We start from the raw sequence: 13932 nt of genomic DNA, 5'->3' as shown, positions 1-13932 counted from the left end.
GGTGCGGCTCTCCAGGGAACGGCCCGGCTGCCCGTCTCCCCTCGCCGAGAGTCAGCGCCCCCGGCCGGGCTGACTGCCCCGCTCGAGGCTTTGCTTGTCTGGCAGGCCCGGCAGGCGCCGCAGGTCCGAGTGGCAGCCCTGGAAAGCGATGAGAAGGCACTAGAGGTCTGGACTTCCTGCCATCTTTCATCCCCTGAAGATTTGAAAGAATTTGAACTAAAGTTACAGGATGGGACAGAGACATGTGCACCTCAGTTATCTGACTTGCATTAAATCTGGTAGACAGGTAGATAGATGGACAACTGTCATCATGGATAGATGATAGCATCTGCTATCATGAAGCATCAGTAACCCAGTCTGCAAATCAAAGCCACCCCGGGGAGATCCAAAACTGCTGACACCTCAGAGATTAGGGTTTAATTGGTCTCGTCTGCAGCCTGCGGTTCAGGGTGCTTTTCAAGATCCTCAGATTCCAAATGAGCAAGAACGTTTTGGAAGCCAGAGCCCAAGCAGTAATACGAATAACTACTGAATATTCGACGTACATGATCTCATTTAATCTCCAGGAGAACCCAATAATTACACTATCCCTTTTACAGAGAAGGAAACAGGGCATAATGTTTAAGTAACGTGTAAGATTACACACCTAATGGTAAAATTGCCGTAAGGCCCTGGCACGGAAGTCCAGAGTTGAAGAGTACCCAGTCTGCAGACTATCTGGCCCTTTTTTAGTACTGCCCTTGCTGGCCGTGCTTAGCATGAAAATGTGGTGAACAATGGGGAGTGTCAGAGCATATTATATTAGTCCCTGAAATATCAATATAAACTTCATGAGAGCAGGGGCCTTACTTTTTTGGTTCATATTGTGTGCCCGGCTCCTGGAAAATAACACGGGTTTTATAAATGGCTCCTGGAATATAACATCGGTTTAATAAGTAGGTAGTGAATAAACTGATTAAATGAATTAATGTGAATTGAAGTACATATAATTAAATATTTTCTAATTCATATTTATCTATCTCTACCCATCACTAGTTAATATTAAGTTCATAAAAGCCCTGACACTGTTATCATTATTTGATTCAGTATTTTGACCTATTTTCCCCAGCAAGATTAAAGCATACAAAATTAAAATATAAATTCTCTGCTCCTATCTTCCTTTGATTTCATCTTATTTTTGCAAGCATGCTCAGTTTCACTTGTGTTACTGTTATTTATAATTAATATTTGGCTTCATTCTCGTGGAAGACTGTTAGATCACTGACTCTTAAAAGTAGGCATCATAGCCTGACCTGTGGTGGCACAATGGATAAAGCATCTACCTGGAAATGCTGAGGTCTCTGGTTCGAAACCCTGGGCCTGCCTGGTCAAGGCATATATGGGAGTTGATGCTTCCAGCTCCTTCCCTCTTCTCTCTCTCTGTCTCTCTCTCCTCTGTCTCTCTCCTCTCTAAAAATGAATAAATAAAATTAAATTTAAAAAAAAAAAAAGTAGGCATCATAGTACACTTGACTTTGTAGGGCCACTATCATACCTGTTTCTGGCCTATACTATGCATTCTATTCATATCTGTTGACTAACCAGATGAATAAATAAATGTGAGTCTACCTAGAGAGGCAGGAAGACAAAGCAATAAGTTGTTTCTATTTATATTGATCTTTATACCTCCATTTTTTAATCTAACAGTAGAGTTAAAGCTAGTGTTCATTTTCTTAGTATTCAGGAAAAAAATAGTGATAAAGGCCTTATTATGTTAATGCTATATAGTCATTATATATCACTAAACCTTGACAGTGTTTAGCCAGAATCATTTTATTGCATTATTTTTCTGCTTAGAACAAATATATTAATTTTACTCTGTTCACTCTGAATACTTATATGCTGTATATTAGCAATGTTTAACAGATACACGTGTAGAAAAAAAGGACAGACTGTTCATTTGTGTATCACAATATGAGAAGCAGTATTATTTGCTGTTTTTTATATGGATATAAATAATTAGTTCCTTATTATGCATACTTTGGGTAAAAGAAATAATTTCCATGTTACTTTATACCAAGTTATAGCAGCCACATTATGAAAATATCTCCCTTGCAACAGGCATTTGAAAGTACATACTGTGAGAAGGGTACCTTACTGGCTGGGCACTGCTCACCCTAAAGCTGCTGCAGTGGAGAGAGCCTGGAACCACTAACATGAGCCAGCCGAAAAAGGTAAGAAGTCTTGCCAAGTCAGACTCCCAGATTTCTACCTATAGAGCTCAGTGGAAGCAGAGTTGTAAGAGTATTCCCCCCCCCCCTTTACTAAATATAGATTAGCAGGAGAAAATATTTGTTAAACTAGTTTCTTAGGCTTAGTGACTCTTGGTTACTTGGTTTCAGTTCTTATGGATTTAGTTAGTTTTACTTTTCTCTGTGTGTCTAGTGTCTCTCCTTTTATCCTGTAATATGTCCTGAGAGCTTGGCCTTTATGACCAAGGAGAATAGTTTCTCTCTGGCCTCTACCATTCAGAGGGCACACTTGCTAGGATGCTCCTTGGTCTCTGTCCAGCCATTCCGAGCACTTTCAAGGAAGTGTTCTGTGTCTACATCAGGGGTCCCCAAACTATGGCCCCGCAGGCCGCATGTGGCCCCCTGAGGCCATTTATCTGGCCCCCGCTGCACTTCCAGAAGGGGCACCTCTTTCATTGGTGGTCAGTGAGAGGAGCACATTGACCATCTCATTAGCCAAAAGCAGGCCCATAGTTCCCATTGAGATACTGGTCAGTTTGTTGATTTAAATTTACTTGTTCTTTATTTTAAATATTGTATTTGTTCCCGTTTTGTTTTTTTACTTTAAAATAAGATATGTGCAGTGTGCATAGGGATTTGTTCATAGTTTTTTTTATAGTCCGGCCCTCCAACGATCTGAGGGACAGTGAACTGACCCCCTGTGTAAAAAATTTGGGGACCACTGGTCTACACTTCCTTCCAGAGATGGTAAAAATAGGGCCCCTCATTCTTGTTTTCCGCCAGTCAAAGGATGCATGCTATCAGGCAGGTAGCTGAGTAGGCTGTGGATCTGAGCTTAGAGAATCAAACACCCCATTCAAAAGGGGGGAGCACATGACCCCCTGTGTTTCGGAATGGCTGTTTCTAACTTTGGGAGTTAACTTTATCTTGTAAGGGTCACAATTTTTTTTTTTTTGCACCTTCCTTTAGGGATGCCTCTTGCATTCTTATGATCATATTAATTTGAGTCACTATTAAGATCCTACTCGTCAGGACCAAACAATGGATTCTTTGAATTGGAAAATGTTCTAAAATGAAAAAGAAAAGAAATTTTAAGAACTCTTATTATTAAAATTTGGCTAGTCATTGAGATATTCTTAATAAGATGGAAGGACAGAAATGAGAATGAAAATGGAAGTCCACTCAGACCCCTTCCTATTTGCCTTTAGACATTTGCAGGTGTTACAAAAATTCAGGACACTGGACGCACAATTGTCCTATACTTAAGGAAATAAAAGGAAAAGGGGAAAAGGCAAAATCTTACTAGAGATAAACTAAAAATTTTATGTCCAAAAAATTTGGCTTGGTAACTGTCAGGTTGAAAGCTCCCAAATATGGGCAGACAGCAATGTGGGTTAATCTCCATTTACGGTTAGTTCCGACCAAATTGTCGCCAGTCCTCATGGATATTATAACCTAAAATTATTACAGTGGCAGTTACGAGATACATTTCAATTAGTTGAGATTATTTAAAAGTGCATGTAAAAGCAAAGGCTTCTAAATCAAATATGCACAATAAGATAGATACCTATACTTAATTGGTATGCAAGAGTCTCCATAAGGCTTTAAAAAATTCTAAAATAGCTTCATTGACATATTTGTTGCAAAATGCTAATAAATTTATAAAAGGTACCTAAAATAAAAGACTGTAAGACTGACGTTACCCCTGATGGGTGACTGTCCTTCAATACCTTTTACTCCCTGGTCTAGGGACTATAATTGGATAATTTCTTAACTCTGGGAAGACCCTCAAAAGTTTTTTGTATATGGATTACCTCCAAAGCCCAGTAAAAGAAGAAAATAAAATTTAACATTTTCCCGGCCCTGGCCGGTTGGCTCAGCGGTAGAGCGTCGGCCTAGCGTGCGGAGGACCCGGGTTCGATTCCCGGCCAGGGCACACAGGAGAAGCGCCCATTTGCTTCTCCACCCCTCTGCCGCACTTTCCTCTCTGTCTCTCTCTTCCCCTCCCGCAGCCAAGGCTCCATTGGAGCAAAGATGGCCCGGGCGCTGGGGATGGCTCTGTGACCTCTGCCCCAGGCGCTAGAGTGGCTCTGGTCGCAATATGGCGACGCCCAGGATGGGCAGAGCATCGCCCCCTGGTGGGCAGAGCGTCGCCCCATGGTGGGCGTGCCGGGTGGATCCCGGTCGGGCGCATGCGGGAGTCTGTCTGACTGTCTCTCCGTTTCCAGCTTCAGAAAAATGAAAAAAAAGAAAAAAAAAAATTTAACATTTTCCCTTATTTCCCAAATCCAAACCCAGTGGTTATTAATCCATTCTTTCCAGGAATAGGAATTGCCTATATCCTAAGGGTTTGGATTGACTTTTGGCTTGCCTGGGCATGTAGGCTATCAATTCTTTCTTTTGGCAGAATACCTCTGGAAGTTAATAATCTTTGTACCCTTTTGAGCCCATCTGAGTCTATGGCATTGTTCTGAGCTCTGGCATTAACACTGCAAGAAATATGTTTACTGTTGTTGCAGCTGAAACCTGACAAAATATTTGAAAGAATTTAATAAGTTTGTGATAAAAAATTTGGCTAAGTTGTAAGCTGAAATTCAGAACCTGACATGAACTTGGGGGGGGGGGGGGGATTTCTCCTAAGCTAAACTAAAACTATGTACCCAGAGGGAAAGGAGAAATTTGAGATAATGTTGTTGGACAGGTAGATCAACCTATGACATCACTTAGGTTACTACTGATTCTATGGAAAATTGAGAGCAATTGTTCTTACCTTACAAATTTTTGTGAAATCTGAAATGCAGCTCTAGAAGCAGTTCAAAGCCTACTTATCCTTACCATCCTCAACTCCCAAAGCTGGAAGAAAAAAAGTAGGAAGTGATGAATTTTTTTGAAAGCTCAAGCTGCTGTTCTGGTTCCAAGGTTGCCTTAAGGACAAATACAAAGCTTAATTGTATTCACACATGTTAATAAGAAAAAAGCTTAAAACATCTGAGCAGATAAACATTACCTATCTCATGGCTGGAATTTTTGGCGTATTTGTGTGTTCTGTACATTATATGCTACTTTCTGCCCTCAAATGATATTGCTAATTTGTAAAAACTCTAATTGGCTTAAAGAAACAAACACTTATATTTTTAAATTCTTAAAAATATAGAAGATATTGTGTTTCAGGTTCATGTAATCTAAGGACAATGTTTAATATGAAGCTAATTATGTTGGTTGGTTTAATTATATATAATACTTTATTCTACTTGGGCTTATTAGTCAAATGAGTTCATGTTATCTCCATTAGCAAAATTTGTCAGCAAGACAAATAACTCAGTATGATGAAATTTTCATAAGTAATCTACACTTAATTGTTAAGATCAAGTAAATAAATATAAACAGAATGAAAGTATTTTAGGTGAACCTTAACAATAATTATGTTTTATGTATGCTTAAAAATTATTTCCTGCCTGACCTGTGGTGGCGCAGTGGATAAAGCGTCGACCTGGAAATACTGAAGTCGCTGGTTCGAAACCCTGGGCTTGCCTGGTCAAGGCACATATGGGAGTTGATGCTTCCAGCTCTTCCCCCCTGCCTCTCTCTCTCTCTCTCTCTCTCTCTCTCTCTCTCTCTCTCTCTCTCTCCCTCCCTCTCTCGCTCCTCTCTAAAATGAATAAATAAAAATTAAAAAAAAAGAACTAGTTACCTTTCTAGTCCCTTCTATCTTTAAAAAAAAATATATATTTCCTAAGTCTCTTTGATAACTGACAACTTTAAGGTTTTGCTACAATAAATTAAATGATGGAAATTCATTGAATATTCAGATCATTTTCCAAATAGGATAAAATAATGACAACATTAATTATTGAACATAGGTTTATCTAATTTGGCTTTCTATTACAGAAACACTAAAGATACTTGGATACATTAGTAAACAAGCCTTATGCCTCATTGAAGAACTATACTATGAAAAAGCGTGTATCTCCAGAAATTATAGAATGTGTTCATAAATTTATCAATCTAAAGAATACTGGTGTAACAGACAGTTCACAATGGCTTACTTCTTAGTTTTCACTAGAAATTAATGTTTCCAAAGGTTTAAAATTACAATTAATATGGGAGGAAATGATATATGTCTTCAGTAAAAGGAGCTGGATAAGATAAGGAACCAAATTTTTCCCTGTAAAGTCCAGAATGCCATAGCTCTGCTAACCGAGTTTTAGACTTCTGACATCTATCACACTAAGATAATAAATTTGTACTGTTTTAACCCACTAGAGTTATGGTAATATGTTACAACAATAGAGAACTAATACAGCTTATGCTCAGCAAGAACTTCAAATTTACTTGTTGACTGTGATCTCCAAATGAAGTTATATATTGCTAGAAATACATGGATGTGATTGAAGAAGGAAAGCAGTTCATTCAACTTTGTGTCCCAAACCTAGATCTTCAGTGCACTATGACTTTTTAATAAACCCTTTAATTATCTTATGAGTGACAAAATATATTCTTTTGTACCTGGAATGTTCAAAGGATAGTTTGTTAAATGAGTATCACAATTTTATAACCTCACTTTGGCATGTCTTTATATTTTAGTGCATAGAGAAGTGCCCATTAAATGTAAGTGGCTCTCATCTTTATATCTGAAAAGCTTAAAACTCTCCTTTTTGGCCCTGGCCAGTTGCTCAGTAGATAGAGTGTCAGCCCAGCATATGGACATCCCAGGTTCAATCCCTGGTCAGAGCACACATGAGAAGCAACCATCTGCTTCTCTTCCCCTCTCTCTCCCCTTTCCCTCTCCCCTCTTGCAGCCAGTGGCTCTATTGGTTGGAGCTTTGACCCTGGGTGCTGAGGATAACTTGGTTGATCTGAGCATTGGCCCCAGATGGGGGTTGCCAGGTGGACCCCAGTCAGGGTACATGCAGGAGTCTATCTCTTTATCTCCCCTCCTCTCACTTAAAAAACAACAACAACAACTCTCTTTTTTATCTGTTCTTACATGTCAATATACCTTATAATATTTATCTTGGAGATTTTTTTTAATATTAGAGGATTTTAGATCAAGTTGGGATTCTTTTTCTACTGTTAATTCAAATATAAGTAGTGCTGTCAATCATCTCTCTCCTCCCTAACCATACTTATTTTTATAGCATTTCTAGAGGTTAGTTGGGGGATTACTCACAAATGCTAATCAAAAGCTTAATGATTTACCCTTTAACTCTATTGAAATCTGAGCCAAGGAAGATAAATTATTGTTCTACCATGGGCTAACCCAGCATTTCTCTCAGCCTATGAATTCTAATTCCTGCTTTGCCATAATGTGTCCTGTGTAAATGATACAGTCTACTAACCTCTGACCTTTAACTCATTTTTATACATAAGAAAGGTGACACTCCAAACTGAGGTCCTTCTGTAGATAATTCTAACTAAACAGCATACAAAACAAGATCATTATCTTTCATTTTCTCAATATTTCTTTTACAGTTAATTATCAACTGTCTCAACTGTCCACTTTGTTTTTCCTATATAGTTAAAAAGGAAAAAAAATAATGAATATTTAGCCTTAGACTGAATGATAAATTTGACATCATTTAACTTTTCATAAGAACCACTTGGGTACAATTGTTGTTATATATAGTATTTCTTATATAGTTTTATAATACAATTATTTACACATTATACAGGTATATCATATAATAATCTCAGAAAACATATTATTCCTACCTTCCCACAGACATTGTGATTTGGTATATATTTCTAGTAGGCCCAGAAATCTTCATTTTAATAGGCTTTTTTTGTTACTCTAATGTAAGTGTGGACCAGACTTAAACACTGAATTCAGAAAGAACTAGCCTGACTGGTGGTGGCACAGTGGATAGAGCATCAATCTGGGATGCTGAGGTCCCATATTTGAAACCCTGAGGTTGCCGGCTTGAGCGCAGGCTCACCAGCTTGAGCATGGGGGTCTCCGGCTTGAGCATGGGATCATCAACATGATCCCACGGTTGCTGGCTTGAGCCCAAAGGTCACTAGCTTGACACCCCAGGTTGCTAGCTTGAGAAGGGGGTCACTGGCTCTGCTGGAGCCCCCCAGTCAAGGCTCATATCAGAAGCAATCAATGAACAGCTAAACTGACGCAGCTACAAGTTGATGCTTCTCATCTCTCTCCCTCTCTCTATCTCTCAGTCTCTCTCTCTCACACTTAAAAAAAAAAAGAATTACAGCAAATTGTCTTTATATTCAGTGCATTTAAAGACCTAAACCAAAATGCATGTAAGATGTTAAATATAAAAATTGTACAAGAAGTCCATTAAAAGTCTGTTTTATTTCCTTGTCAATTTATATGGAGGGAAACACAAGAGGAAAATGTTTATGTGCCAGGACAAAAGAATAAAGTTGGTAGAGAAATGGAGTACTGAATTATCTCCCTGGTATGTCTACAGACCTGTTTTGTTTTGTTTTTTTAAACACTTTGTCTTTAAGAGCCACCAAAGGCCATGTCCTTGACCACAGTTTAAGAGAAATGAAATTGTTGCCTGGAACTCTGCTCAGATGCTATGCCATTGAGGATGCCACATCTTCAGAAACTAAAAGAGGGGAATGGCCTCTCTGCATAAGGGATGTTGTAGAGGCGAATCTGTAGAGGTGAATCTGTAAATAATTATATTATAAAAATATATAAATATTTATGTAGGATACAAACAGCTAGTCTAGAATGGTAGTGTCCAGATTCCATAATCTGTGGAAGGGCAGAACATACTAATCATCAAAGAAGAGCTACGGCTAAAAATGAAGATTTGCCATTTCTGCAAGGAAAGATATTGTCAGTAGCTTTCCCTATACATTTAAACTGCAACTCACTACTAAAACAAGATTTAAAGGAGAAAAAGCCTAGGTTTTAAGAAGAAAATGTTTCCAGAGAATTCAAAGACATATCTGTTTTATGAAGAATGTGGATGTTTGAATATGACAATATGACCACCACCACCCTGCCAAGAATAGAGTAAATATAGGAATTGATCTCTTTACTAGAATCTGAATGTGGGCCACCATTGCCTCATAATGTCTCACCCAAAAAGGTACCAAGACTTGATCATAAGGATATCAAAAGAGACTATGGTGAGGTAGGGGTACAGAAAGATGAAGGTAGAATGAATGAAGAGAGAGAGAAGACTGACACACTGATAATACAGTCTCTTCAGTGATGGTCAAAGAAGCTGAGGATATAAACAAACTTTTAAGTTTTGTTTTATTTTTTAACTGTTCTATTGCTCTCTAGCATAGAGTACTTATTGGACTAGCCAAAATTTTAAAAGAAGAAGGAGGTGCAGGAGGAGAAGGAGAAGAATCCAAGTTTGGGCAGATTCTGTATAATCTAATTAGGAGAAAAATAAACTAAACTGGTCTGAACAAGAAGGACTTATTGGTAACAGAAAGACAATGTTTCATGTAGAAGTAAATTGCGGCAGAGTGCAAAGAGAAAGAAATGAGGTCACGGTGTGATTTATGCTGTATGAGAACAGAAATGAGTTAAATAGAAATTAAATACTTCCATTTGTGACCATGGCTACCACTAATTGGCTTAAGATATAAGGGATAGAATGAAGAAATAAATGCACGAATATTAAACATGCCAATGAATATAAACCTAAATGCCTGAAAACCAATTTCCACTTCATCTTCAGAAAAAATTAGAATGCTTAAAACTATCCCCCTCTAAAAATGGTGAGGTTTTTTGTTTTGAAAGTTTTATTGAGTTTATTAGGGTGACATTTGTTAATTAAATTATATAGGTTTCAAGTATACAATTCTATAATACACCATCTGTATATTGTGTTGTGTGTTCACCACCCAAGTCAACTCTCCCTCCATCACCATTTATTCCCTCTTGACCCTTTTCTGTCTTCCTCCCTGCCCCTTCCCCTCTGATAATCACTGTACAATGGTTGGTGTCTGTAAGTGTGTTTGTTTTAGGCTTAATCACTTCACAGTTTTCACCCAGCCCCCAAACCCACTCCCCTCTGTCAGCTGTCGATCTGTTTTCTGTATCTATAAAAGTCCGTTCCTATTTTGTTGGTTAGTTTATTTTGGTCATTAGATACCACATATAAATGAACTCATTTGGTACTTGTCTCACTCTGACTGGCTTATTTCACTTAGCATAATACTCTCCAGGTCCTTCCATGCAGTCCCAAAGAGTAAGAGTTCCTTCTTTTTGACAGCTGAGTAGTAGTATTTCATTGTGTGAATGCACCACAACTTTTTTATCCACTTCTCTGCTGATGAGCATTTGGGCTGCTTCCAGATCTTGGCCATTGTAAATAACACTGCAGTGAACATAGGAGTGCATGTATTCTTTCAAATTAGTGTTTTGGGTTTCTTTGGATAAATTACCAGAAGTAGAATCACTGAGTCATTAGGCAGTTCCATTTTTAATTTTTTGAGGTGACTCCATACTGCTTTTTACAGTGGCTGCACCAATCTGTACACCACTGACAGTACACAAGGGTTCCCTTTTCTCCACATCCTCGTCAACACTTGTTTGTTGATTTATTGCTGATAGCCATTCTGAGGGTTGTGAGGTGGTATCTCACTATGGTTTTAATTTGATCTAAATTTGATGAATAATGACATTGAGCATCTTTTCATATGTCTTTTGACCATCTGTATGTCCTCCTTGGAGAAATGTCTATTCAGGTCCTTTGCCCATTTTTTAATTGGATTTTTTGATGTTGAGTTATATAGCTTCTTTATAAACTTCAGATATTAACCCCTTATCAGATGTATCACTGGTGAATATGTTCTTCCATTCAGTGGGTTGTGTTTTCATTTGTTGATGAAAAGGTTTTTAGATGCTAAGTTTGCACTGATCCTCCTCACCCCTCACTTCATACTGCTTCCTTTCCTTGTATTTATTCCTTAAAAGAACTCAAGACCTTGACTATTGATTAAAAAGGAAAAAAATGTTTCTTTTTAAAAAATCTTTCCTTATCAATTATATTCTCTTAATTTTATAAAAAAAAAAAATCTATGGTTATTAACTGCTCTAGTACAGTAACCAAAATAGGCACAATACTAACCCACACGGGTCCTGGGCAGAGTTTGAAACTGCATTCTATTGCCTTTGGCCCTCCTGGGCTCTTGCCTCCTTGGCCCTTTCTTCTTTCTTTCTACTAACTTTTGAATTGGCTGTCTCAGTATCAGCTCTGCTGCCAGGAGTTCACTGGTGGCTTTCATTTCTGGGCTTAGCCCTGCCAGTCTCCCTGACCAGAGCTGGCTGCTCTGTCCTGGGAGAGGACTGCATCTTGAGTTTCTCTCATTGCCTAGAACTGCCTTACCTTCCACGGTGTACCCACCTCCAGGCACCCTTCTTCCTGAAGTCAACTCCCATTGACCAGCCTCGAGTGCTTGGCTCCTGGGTGGATTGCCACATCTCTTGGGCGTAGGTGGAACAGACCCCCTGCTAAGATCTGCGACTGAGTCATGACTATTTTAAATGTCACAGAACTGACATAACACTTGTTTTGATGTGATTAATCCTTTCAGAGACATTATCCATCAACTAATCAGAGACCAACCCTTTGGCTCTTGGCTGGGACAACTCAGTTCTCCTCCCCACGATCCTCCTCCAGCAGGACAGTCTGGTCTTTATATAGTGGGAAGGCTGTAAGAGTGGAAAAGTAGTTTCTATCGGGCTTCTCCAGTTCTATGCCCAGAATTGGCACAGCATTACATCTGTCTCATTATATTGGTCAAAATAAGTTATAAGCCTGGCCCAAATTGAAGAAGAGGAGAGATGATGCAAGGATGGCATGCACTGAACAGGGAATGGAGGAAGTGCTAGTAGCCATCTTTGCAGACAATCTTCTACCAATCATCTATTTTGGGGAAATGTCTTTAGATCAGAGTAACAACACCTACTTAAAAGGTACAGGTTCCATAGATTCCGGGCCACAGCAGGGCAGAGGATTCAAAGGGTTATTCCCTGGCCTTCCTCCTAAGACAGGAAGAGGTCGAAGACTCGCAGGGTAATCTGTAATGCCCTTGTCTGCTCTTTAGAATCCTTGGTTTCTGCTGGTTATTCTCTATAAGCCATTGATAACTGTCTAAAACCCTCTTCTTTACCATTATAAAAGCCAAAACTGGGTCTGAAATATTAGCAATGTGAGTAAATACCTAAGAAATTGTTTCTGTTACTGAAGACTATACAGTTATAAAACCCAAGTGATAGACCAAGAACTGATTACCAAGATGTGACCAACTTTTGGTCTCACTTGTATGTGAAACCCTCCTCAGAACCATACTATTTGGGTTAGCACTTTATTAGAGAGTTAAATGATGGTGTGACACTTCTTCATATTTTTTCACTTTTCTCTTTGCAATCATGTGTTAAATTTTACTTTAATCAGAATTAAAACTATTTCACATGGTGGTCTTAATTTAAGATTCAATAAAACTAAAAAAAAACCCACCACTGGCTAGATGATAGCTCAGTTCGATAGAATGTGTCCCCGAAGCACCGAGTTTGCCGGTTCCATCCCCAGTCTGGGCACAAACAGGACAAATTGCTGTTCTTGTCTGTCCTTCTCCCACTCTCCCTCTCTCTCCCTCTCTCTTCCTCTCTCCCTCTCTTTCTCTCTCTCCCTCTCTTCTTCTCTCTCTCTCTCTCCCTCTCTCCCTCTCTCTCCCTCTCTCCTTCTCTCTCCCTCTCTCCTTCTCTCTCCCTTTCTTCCTATCTCATCTCCCTCTCTCCTGCTCTCCCTCACTTTCTCTCTCTCTCTTCCTTTCTCTCCCCCTCTGTTCTCTTGCTAAAATCAGTAAATAAAGAAATTATTTTAATACAGGGAGACTTTGCAATAGTAGAGATAACCAATACAGTTCCTTTGAAAGTCTATGAAAAATTGGGAGGGTGGCTTCCATTACCCCAGAAATGAACATTGTAAGCTCTGAGTATAACAATTTGATGTGACTACTTATTCTAAAAAAAAAAAAAAAGAGAGAGAGAGAGAGCCACGTCTTCAAAATAATATGGGATTTTTTTTTTCTCCACCTACAGTTACAGACAACCAACAAGGAATTTTCTAACATTAAACTTACACTAACTTGAAAAGGGAGCCGAAGGGCCCAGTATCTACTAGGGATGTACAAACTTGTTCTAACCGAATGGCTGCCTGGTTATCACTTTTTGATAAACAACCCTCTGGTGGTAATACTAGGGGAGCAAAAATGTATTTTGCCTAATTTCTTTCCTGTGGTCAAAGGGTCCTGCTTCAGTTTCCTCATTTGTCTGAATTAGACCCCTCCTTTGAAATCATGTGTGCCACATTTGAACTGTGAATTGCTTCTTCATAGCTTGGGAGTGAACCTGGATTGAGTCCTATCTTATGGGAACCTTCTCTCCAGTTCCAGGACAGCATAAGTGTATGTGTCAGACCAGAACACAGTAGAAGAACCTACCAGCAGATGAGGAAAATCAGATGGAGTCCGGAGTGAGGGGGACTTTGTTGCCATAACTCGTGTAGTCCAGCTTCTGATGCCGCTGCAAGTAGAACCAACAGCAACTACGGCAGAAACAGCTTTGCCCTGAGAAGCATATCATTGGGAGGGAAAGGGCAGGTCCCGGTCTGTCATTGCACATACCTGGTAGGTCCACGTCAGACTACACATCAAAAATCATGGGTTTTGATGGATTTTGATGTGTAGCCTGACGTGG

The 13932-nt window shown here is 39.2% G+C and overlaps 1 protein-coding gene across 1 annotated transcript in view; it reads left to right on the top strand.

Annotated features, from left to right (window-relative positions):
• The first annotated feature begins 2076 nt into the window (after positions 1-2076).
• The window catches only part of LRRC72 (leucine rich repeat containing 72), a 135565-nt gene continuing 123709 nt past the window's right edge, over positions 2077-13932 (top strand). Inside the window, 4 exon segments of the mRNA XM_066353926.1 lie at positions 2077-2109; positions 2111-2143; positions 2145-2203; positions 9536-9544. Coding sequence (XP_066210023.1) covers positions 2077-2109; positions 2111-2143; positions 2145-2203; positions 9536-9544 — 134 coding nt within the window.

The sequence above is a fragment of the Saccopteryx leptura genome, chromosome 12 (genome assembly GCF_036850995.1).
Source record: "Saccopteryx leptura isolate mSacLep1 chromosome 12, mSacLep1_pri_phased_curated, whole genome shotgun sequence".
Classification (NCBI taxonomy): domain Eukaryota; kingdom Metazoa; phylum Chordata; class Mammalia; order Chiroptera; family Emballonuridae; genus Saccopteryx; species Saccopteryx leptura.
This window is presented reverse-complemented; position numbering and strand designations above follow the sequence as displayed.